The 10,069-nt window shown below is 43.9% G+C and overlaps 1 protein-coding gene across 1 annotated transcript in view; it reads left to right on the top strand.

Moving 5' to 3' along the window:
* The first annotated feature begins 1,099 nt into the window (after nt 1-1,099).
* The window catches only part of UBE2N (ubiquitin-conjugating enzyme E2N), a 34,533-nt gene continuing 25,563 nt past the window's right edge, over nt 1,100-10,069 (top strand). The window contains 1 exon segment of the mRNA NM_001252131.2: nt 1,100-1,189. Within this exon segment, the coding sequence (NP_001239060.1) occupies nt 1,160-1,189 (30 nt within the window). The 5' untranslated portion in view covers nt 1,100-1,159.

The following is a 10,069-nucleotide window of genomic DNA, read 5'->3' as shown; positions in this document are numbered from 1 at the left end:
TGCCTCTCTGGGCTCACCTTGGAGCAAACTCTACTATAGCCCTTAACACACTGGGCTGTAATTAATTACGTCTCTCTTCTCCATTGGCCTGGAAGGCAGTCACGGTCGTCTCTGTAGTCTCACCGTCCAACGCAACACCTGGCACACCTTTACTCACCATCCAGTCTGAGCTGTGCTGGGAAAACACCGCGGTTAAGCAGTTAAGGGGTCCTTGTTTTGGCAGACCAGCCCCGGGGTCACAACCAGCTCCATTTTCTCCTGCATGATCTTAGAAAAAGTCAGTTGACGTTTCTGAGCCTCATTTGTGGAAACACCTTCTGTGAAGATGACGTAAAGTAACACCCGCGGAAAGCCTATCCCATAGCAACCAGCAGTCACCAGAACGCCTCAAAATGCTTCTCCAACAATCCCATTTTCGGGCAGGGCCCTGCGCTCCACGGGGGTCCTCTCAGGGATTACTCTGGGCTCGCGCCTCATGCCTCCGGCTAGCAGCTCTGCCTTCAGGAGCCGACTCCCTGTCCCCTCAACTCTCTCTCCAAACCCTTGCTTTCAGCCTTCTCGGGGCTGAAGGGGCCCGATTTACGTGCGATTCAAAATTCAAAACTCTCCGCCCGGGGAGACCCGCATTCAGGAGTCTGGCCTCTGAGTCTCGGTCTCCCGCCTGCCTCCGAGGGAGCCGCCCCCCGCCGCGGCCGCGCGCAACTGCAGAAACGCTGAAGGAGCGAGAGCGACGGCGGAGAATGAATGGGCTGCGTCCGCCGCGGGGCCTCTGTGACGTCGCCCCCGGCGCAGGCGTGGCCGCGGCTAAGAGGCCTGCGGGGCGCCGGCCGCGCGACCCCAGCGGGCTCGGCCACGGGCGCCGGAGCCCCGCGCCGCCTCGCGCCGCCTCCCCCAGGTCCCTGCCCCGCCGGGGCTCGTCACTTCCGCCACCCGCAGGCCGGGGCTGTGGGGCGGGGAGCGCGGGGGAGGGAGCCAGCTCTGAGGGCAGCCCGCCCGCGCACAGGCAGGGACTACATTTCCCGAGGGGCCTCGGCGGCGGCGGCGGCGGCGGCGGCGGGCGCGGCAACGTCCCCCGGAAGTGGAGCCCCGGACTTCCACTCGTGCGTGAGGCGAGCGGAGCGGGAGTCGAGAGCAGAGGCCGAACTCGGGATCTGACAAGATGGCCGGGCTGCCCCGCAGGATTATCAAGGTAACCGCCCAGGCCGACTCCCGGCTCTGCGCTCGGCCGCTCGGCGGCCCCGGGCGGCGCGGCTCCCCGCGTCCTCGGGCCTGCGGCCCGCGCTGGGAGGCCCGAGGCCAGCGCGGAGAGGGTCTGGCCGCGGCGGCGAGGGAAGCCAGGCGCTGGGGAGGGGGCTCCGGAGAGACTTCCGGCCGCGGCGGGGCAGCCGGGCGGCGGGGCCCGGGGGCTGCCCGGTGGCCGCGCCGCGGGCTGGGGAGGCCTGGCCCGCACCCTGGCGGAGGGTGGGGCCGCGGGGTTGCGGGGCCCTGGGCGCGGGCCGGCGCGGGCCTCCGCGGCCTCTCGGACCACCCGGGAGGAGGCCGCGGTCGCGCGCGAATCCCGGCGGGGCCCGGACTCTGGGCGGGAGTAGCGGCCCCACGCAGCCCCTCGGCCCTGGAGCCTCCTCCCGGGCCGGGCGGGAGCGCGGGGGTGCGGAAGCCCAGGGTTCAGAATGAATGAACCAGGGGAGTGCGGCCGGGCGGGGCCCTGTGCCCCGGGAGGCGGCTCCGGGAGGGCCGCGCGTCCTGCCGCCGGAGCCACATGTCGCCGCCGGCAGCCGGGGTCCGCGGACCTTGGGCTCGGCGCCCTGCTGCCCTCGCTTTCGTGATCACCTCTCTTTTAAATATGTTTCCGCTCGTTCTCTCCGTGAAGTGATGTTACTCTGGTTGGCAAACTCTTTTGAGAGCTGTTTCTCCTCAGAGGAAATAGTTTAGCACGACACTGGGGCGGGGGGGAGGGGCAGCGCAGGTCTGAGGGACTTGGTGAAATCCTTTGCCTCTCGATTTTACGCGCTTTTAACTGTTCTTCGGCTCTTTGTGAAGGCTGTACTTTTAACAAATACACGTGTAGAACTATAGGAAATTCGACGTACTGCTGTTGTAAATTCTTTACGTAATATCAGGTCCTCAGATGTGCGATATTTCTTGCAATACACCGAGACAAACCTTGAAATTTTTTGTCATCTTTAATTTTTTAAAAATTTTTATTTATTTATGATAGTCACACACACACACACAGAGAGAGAGAGAGAGAGAGAGAGAGAGAGAGAGAGAGAGGCAGAGACATAGGCAGAGGGAGAAGCAGGCTCCATGCACCGGGAGCCCGACGTGGGATTCAATCCCGGGTCTCCAGGATCGCGCCCTGGGCCAAAGGCGGGCACCAAACCGCTGCGCCACCCAGGGATCCCTTTTTGTCATTTTTAATGAAGATTTTAGTTGGACCTTTGTGTTAATATGCGAGTTAAAGTGACTGAATTGCAGCATCATTTCCTTGATGTAACCTGGTGAACGTATTTTTAATCTGGCTTGTTGTAAAGTTTGGGGGTGGGGGGAGATGCATCCTAAGCCCAAGATCGTTTAACAGGTGATGTATTGTGTAGTGTGCTTCGTACAGTTACACTCAAATGTATCTGAAATGAGGGGACGTCTCTGACCTAGAGTTGCTTGCTCTGGAGAAATAAGACTTTTTATAAGGTAGAAATTCTTAGAAATTAGAGAAGCAGCATAGATTGTCATTGTGTGCTGCAGTCTAATGTGAAGTGTCATAGTGCACAGTTTGTTGTATTATGGGTTTGTCTCAGATTGTGTCCAAGGCGGTTTAATTGCTGTGTGTGTTGGATGGGCCTTACAATGTGGTTTTCTTCACAGGGCCCCAATCATGTTTATGGAGGCCCCAGTTGAAAATGAGGGATGGAGGATCTAGCTGCACACCAGCTGTCTTCAAATTTTTGTTTCTTGTGTTTAGGTTATCGACCACATAATACAAATTGATATTCGTAATAATTCCCCAAAATACATAGTGAACTAAAGACATTTTTTCCAGTTTTGATTCTGCGCGTAAAAATAAATTCTGTGAAACCTTGTTTAATAAAGTTACAGAAATGATTTATGGCAGTGAATTGAAGTCCTCATCATTCATTTGGCACACAATTTAGCTTACACTAGGCATTTTCGTTTTATTATTTTAACCAAGACGGTGATAATTCATAATATGGTCTTAACTTTACAGCCTCTTGTTGATAGCACCTCTTTAATAAAAGGTGACTTCATTTGGGTTTTATCTTGAAAAAGTTCGGTGGTTTTACTTTGATGCCTTTGGTAGCTTAGCTTAAAAGAACTGTATTTCCAATCCCTAGGAAAGAGTACAAGACTATAATGTGTTTTCTAGTGCCCTTCTTGTATTGTGTATGTTTTCCCAAAATCAGTGAAAAGACATTTTTTAAAAGATTTATTTATTTGAGAAAATGTATGCCACTCGAGCAAGGGGAGGGTCAGAGGGAGAGAATCTCAAGCAATCTCCTTTCTGATCGTGGAGTCCCAGGCTGGGCTCCATCACACGACCCATGAGATCACGACCTGAGGATAAATAAACCAAGAGTCGGACGCGCAACTGACTGAATAACCTAGGCACTTGAAGATGGTTTTTAATCAGAATTTTTAAAAAGTTTGCCTCTTTTTTATCAATCACGGTATAGGGTTCCACGTGGAATGTGGTGGTGGTACAGGGTAGGTAGCTGTACTGTTCTGAATTGTAGGAGCACACCATCCTTCATTGGACAGCTATTAATAGGATGCTTTTTACCTCCAAATGGTCATTATTTACACTTGCAAAATTTTTTTTTTTTTTTTAAGTTAGCTTTACATCCGATGTGGGGGTCACATACTCCCAACTGAGCCAGCCGGGTGCCCCTCCATTTACAAAATTCTTAAACCATATGATAACTTCTGGATCTTGATCTTGTGAAGTAGACTACCTTTTATAGCCGAGAAACGTATTCTTTTTTTTTTTTTAATTTTTATTTATTTATGATAGTCACAGAGAGAGAGAGAGAGAGAGGCAGAGACACAGGCAGAGGGAGAAGCAGGCTCCATGCACCGGGAGCCCGATGTGGAATTCGATCCCGGGTCTCCAGGATCGCGCCCTGGGCCAAAGGCAGGCACCAAACCGCTGCGCCACCCAGGGATCCCCTAGAAACGTATTCAAATGACTTTCTTCGAGGCTTAAAAGTGGCAAGGGACGGAACCGGATCTTGACCCAGTGTTACTTCCCCTTGCTTCTATATGTTATGATGAAATGACATTATGTAAATATGCTTTGATAACTAAATATACAAATGTAAGATAATTTTTTTGAATTACTATTCACCTATTTACTGTCCCACTCAGATTCCCATACATAATCCACTAGCAAATTCTCTAAGGCATCACTTTTTTTTTAAGATTTTTATTTATTCATTTAAAAAATTATTTATTCATGAGAGATACACAGAGAGGGAGAGACACAGGCAGAGGAAGAAGCAGGCTTCCATGCAGGGAGCCTGATGTGGGATGCGGTCTCCAGGATCATGCCCTGGGTGGAAGGCCGCTGAGCCCCACCCCGGGTGCCCCTAGGGCACCACTTTTAAAAAGAAGTCCTTAATCAGCTACATTTATCCATCTCTGAAACCACTGTTCAGTTCATCATTTGTTGCCTAGCCTACTGTTAGCCTCATAAGCAGCAGCTAGTGCTACTTTTTAAAATACAGATGTGTCATTCCCCTTGGAGCTCTACAAAGGTTCTCCATCACACATAGAATAAAATCTTTGACTTTTTCTCCGGTTACAAGGCCTTCTTTGTATCTGCTTACCTCTAAGGTTATTTGCATGACTCTTCTTGAGTCACTCTACCGCAGCCACACTCTTGGTTTGTTCTACCCTGAACAATAAGAAGCTAAGTTTGTTCCAGTCACAGGGCTTTCCCTCTCTTTACTATATTGCTTGTTTTGGTATATGTTCAGTTCTTGGCTCACGTCACCCTTAAAAAAGTCTGCCTTAACTATCCCAAAACAGTTTTCCTCTCCCCCACCCATAAAATTCCTCTTTATTCCCACATTTCCTCTTCTCCTTAGAGCACTTATCACTCTTTGAAGTTCTATTATTTACTGTTATCTCTGCTCCTACTGAAGCTTCATGAAGGCAGAGATTCTTAGGTGACTTGGGCATTGCTCTAATACCTAGAGGATGTAGTAGGCACTGAAATACTGATTAAATGAATGAATGTGCTTCAGTCTCTGGAAGAAAGTTTTAGGAGAGATATTTTATTTTTATTATTATTCATTTATTTATTCATGAGAGACAGAGAGAGAGGCAGAGGGAGAAGCAGACTCCATGCAGGAAGCCTGATGGTGGGACTCGATCCCCGGACCGTGGGATCACGCCCTGAGCCAAAGGCAGATGCTCAATTGCTGAGCCACCTAGGTGTCCCTAGGAGAGTTATTTTATTTTATTTTATTTTATTTTATTTTTTTATTTAAAAAAATTTTTGGAGTTATTTTATTTCATAATTTGTTGTTATTATATTCCATCTAAACCAATGTCTGAGCTGAATTAATCTCTGATTCATTAAAAATTCCAATTTTTTATTTTGTCTAATAGGAAATACATGGAGCATAGCATTTGAAAGGTTCTGACATGTACACAGAGAAAGTTAAGACTCTCTCATCTGTCCATCATTCCAGTTCCCTGCCCAGATGCCATCTTTTTAAAATTGTGTTTTCTTCCAGAAAGACCAGAGAGACTTAGTATGTATATGTTTGGCCTGTTCCCTTCCTCCTGGTACATATACGGTAATCTATCTCTCTCCCAACCAATATATCTTTGAGGGGACTCCTTTTTTAAAGGGATTCTTTGTGGAACCATGTGGTCAGACCATATTTTAACCAATTGCCTATTGCTGACTTTTAGATTGTCTCCAAAATTTTCTATACAAACAATGCTGTGATGAATAGTCCTATAGTTAGTGGTATTTTGAAGACATGTGAGTTATACTGAATCTTGGCAGTTCTATGATTTACTAAAATTTTTAGAATTTGCTTTTTTCCTCTCTTCTGGGCCAGAGCTCTTTAAGGCTCTAAAAGTGACTGAGCAATTAAAGCTTAAAATCATACAGGTTAAAAAATAAGTAAAATAAGAGGTCCTCCCTAATGTGTTTGTCATAAAGAATTAGCGTTACTTTGGGAACAGATAAATGAGATCTATAGTTGTGACCTTAGTCAATAATTTATTTCAGATTTACAGTTTACATGTTACATTAACTGATGTTTTGTCTTTTCAATTTTTTTTTAAGATTTTATTTATTCATGAGAGAGACACACAGAAAGAGAGAGGCAGAAAAACACAGGAAGAAGCAGGCTCCATGCAGGGAGCCCGACGTGGGACTCGATCTCGGGTCTCCAGAATCAGGCCCTGGGCCGAAGGCGGCGCCAAACCGCTGAGCCACCTGGGCTGCCCGGAGTTGACATATTTGATTAAAACCTGGCAAACCAACCTGCTGATATTAGATTTTCACCAGGCTTTCCTAGAATTTACTCTTCTGTTTGGTGAGGTTTATTTCAGATTCTTAAACACTCTATATGGTCTGACTCGGAATTGAGACTTGATTCCTACATACTCTTTTATTTTAATAGTTTTGATTTTTAAAAATACAGATATCACTTTTTTCCTATCACTATTTAAAAGCCATTCATTTGGGATCCCTGGGTGGCGCAGCGGTTTAGCGCCTGCCTTTGGCCCAGGGCGCGATCCTGGAGACCTGGGATCGAATCCCACGTCGGGCTCCCGGTGCATGGAGCCTGCTTCTCCCTCTGCCTATATGTCTCTGCCTCTCTCTCTCTCTCTCTGTGTGACTATCATAAATAAATAAAAATAAAAAAATAAAAAAAAAATTTAAAAGCCATTCATTTGATTTCTGTCCTAGTACATAAGGTAGTTTTTAGTAAGAAAATGATGCAGATAGGGTTAGGGGTTAGGGTTATTTTATTTTAAAGCCTTGAAGGTCTGACTGGTAGTTTTTTTTTTCCCATTTAAAAAGGCATGAAAGTCTTAAATGATTAGGATAGACTTGTTATATGTAATTAAAACATACTAAGGAAACTGATAAACCCTTATAGTAAAAACTTGACCAGAAATAGTATGGTTCTTGGCTTTTTTGGTTGTCCCAATTTAAGAATTTTCTAAGGTACCCAAGTGGCTCAGTTAGTTAAGCATCCAAGTCTTGGTTTGGCTCAGGTCGTGATCCCAGGGTCCTGGGGTTGAGCCCTGCTTCCAGCTCCACACACAGTGGGGAGCCAGCTTGAGATTCTGTCCCTCTGCACATACACACCCCTCCCCCCGCCCCCTGCAGTCTCTCTATCGAATAAGTAAATCAGTCTTAAAAAAAAAAAGAATTTTCTGACCATTCTAGGATAATAAACCGCATTTTTTTACATATGACTTCTGGGATTCAGGTTCTTGACAAGCTTATTTGTTGAATGCTCTTGGTCCCCATGGATTCTAAGTTGAGAATTCCTGGACTGCTTTTGGTAGTGATTAAATTTTCAGGCTCTAAGGATACTGTTTAATTTACTGCCTAATGTTTTGATTATGAAATGTGGGCATAATTGAAAGTAAATTAAAAATAGCAGTTGAATGTTAGTTTTTTTTAAGCTTCTCTTTGTTAAGTACTTTGATTGGTCCTGGATGATCAAGTATCACAATAGAAATTGAGTTTTGTTAATTTACCAAACATTTCCTATCTACCATCCTAATTAATTATGGTATCAGAAATATTATGCATTTGCTTTGCAGAAGTACTTTTTTCATACTGTGACCACTTACAGCCATAGTGTTTTACACATTAGAGAATGCCCATTTTTTTCTTTTTCTGATGAGTATGTAGGTCAAAGTAGTTGGATGACTAGGATTCTGCTACAAGTTGATAACTTTGCTTTTTCCCCTAAACTCTATAGGATGGTTTGTGTGTAAATGGTTTTGAGAAGAAAATAAGTTGTGCTACAGAGTCAGGTAGTATGGATTGTGAACATACATTTAAATCTGTTACTGTGAGTTATAGATATTTATGCACTGTAGAAATAAATACCAGAAACAAGGGAATGAGGGTAGCATCTTCTAGGGGCTTTGGGCATTGCAAGTGTAGTAATCAGTTTGATGTAGGTGCCTAATTATTATATAATTTTACTTTATAAAAACAACATAGATCTGAAAGGCATAATATATGTAGTAATTTTAAATCAGGAAAAACTCGTTTTTTTGTATGAAAGATGTATTGGACTGGTATTTAATCATTCAGTTGAAATTTTCTTTGCAAGTATATATGAAAGACATCAGCATTGATATATAAAGAGATGAAATAATAGGGCATCAGTTAACTTCACCTGAAATCTTAGCAACTTCTAAAAATGCCTCGTAAGTGGGATGTTTTTGTTTTTGAAATGTTAGTTATCTTTAATTTGTGAATTAGATAATATGTAGAATCCCATAGTTTGAGAACTGGCCCTAGCATCTCTGGTGGCAAAAACCACTATTGTGTGATTGGAAGAGCTGGATGAGTGATAAAGAGCCCGCAGTGAATCAACAGAAAGACTTCTTTATTATCCATTCTTTGAAGAGCTATATCACACTTTTTGGGGTATTGTATATTTTTAAAATTCTGGTTGTAGCCATTCTAAAATCCCCTAAGGATACTTAGAAATCAAAATTTTTATTATTCTGATTTGGCCTATAATTCAGATGTTTCTAAATGATTAGGATGCAGTTATAATTTAAAGTGCTTGTATTTTATTTATTGATAAGTAATCTTTATGCCCAATGTGGGTCTCGAACTCATGAACCTGAGATCAAAAGTCATGTGCTCTACCAGACTGGTGCCCCCAAAGTGCTTTTAGACCTTGGTTTCAGAATCTGATGTTGACATATTTTGCTTTTTGACTAATCTGTTCAGATTTTCAAACTCCTTTGATTTTCATTATGCCTCGATCAGTAATTTGGTCAGTTTTGGGCAAATCTGTTTTTATTTTCAAAGTCTTTACAGTCTAGTGATGGCATTGTCAGGAAAATACTAGAAAGAGGCATAACAGATGTTATCTTTGTGTCTTGAGACTATGGGTGCCTTTATTTCTTTACAACTTTAGATTTTTAAAATAATTTATGCTAAGGAAAATGTTATTCCCATAAGGTTTCTGTGTTCTTATGACCCTTAAGGACAATTGGGATTACCACCCCCTTCTCCTCTTACTATAGAGCAGGGACAAAAGTGACTTTACTAGTAAGAGCCCAAGGCCAAATTTCATACTACTATGAAATTGCGATTTCCCTGCCTTTTTATTACCCCTTCTTTTTTAAATCTATTCTTAAGACATGTTTCAATTCAGTTACGTGGACATTTGCTCGATGCATAATATGTATTTAGGACTAAGCCGGGTGAACAAGAAAGACATATCCATATGTAATGGAAAATTCAATCATGAAACAAGAAATTAAAGTGAGGTGTATTATGAGAGAAGATACACATGAGATTTACTGTGTTCTGAGGATGAAGGAAAGTAAGGATGAGGGAATGATTTTAAAGTTGAAGGAGGGAAAATGAGTTTTGGGTAGATAGAATAGCAGATAGGAAAGCTGGAAGGAGAAAAAGAGAGAGACAAAGAGTGCACAAAAGTAAAGCATATTTCAGGAATCCAGTATGTGTGTGATGGGTAGTGTCTTACATGATTATTAAGGTCCCATCAAGAAGTATTACTAAGTTTGGAGAGTTGGAATCAAAAACTGTTGGGCAAAGAAAGCATTGTTGAATTTTGAGTTGTTAAATTCAGACTTAGTGTATTAATCATTCACCAGTGCAGTGTGACAACTGTTCCTAAAGTGAGATGAATCATACAGTTTTTATTATGTAAGGAAGACATCTCTTATTGAGCATTTACTATGTGGTAGGCAGTGTTCTAAGCATGTTACATACATTAACTTATTTAATTCTAACAGCAACTCTATGCTCTGGATATTAGTATTAGCCTTGCATTACAGATATGGAAACCTGCAC

Source organism: Canis lupus, chromosome 15, assembly GCF_011100685.1.
Source record: "Canis lupus familiaris isolate Mischka breed German Shepherd chromosome 15, alternate assembly UU_Cfam_GSD_1.0, whole genome shotgun sequence".
In the NCBI taxonomy this organism is placed as follows: Eukaryota; Metazoa; Chordata; class Mammalia; order Carnivora; family Canidae; genus Canis; species Canis lupus.
The sequence above is the reverse complement of the archived record's forward strand: the minus strand, read 5'-3'. Positions and strand labels throughout refer to the sequence as shown.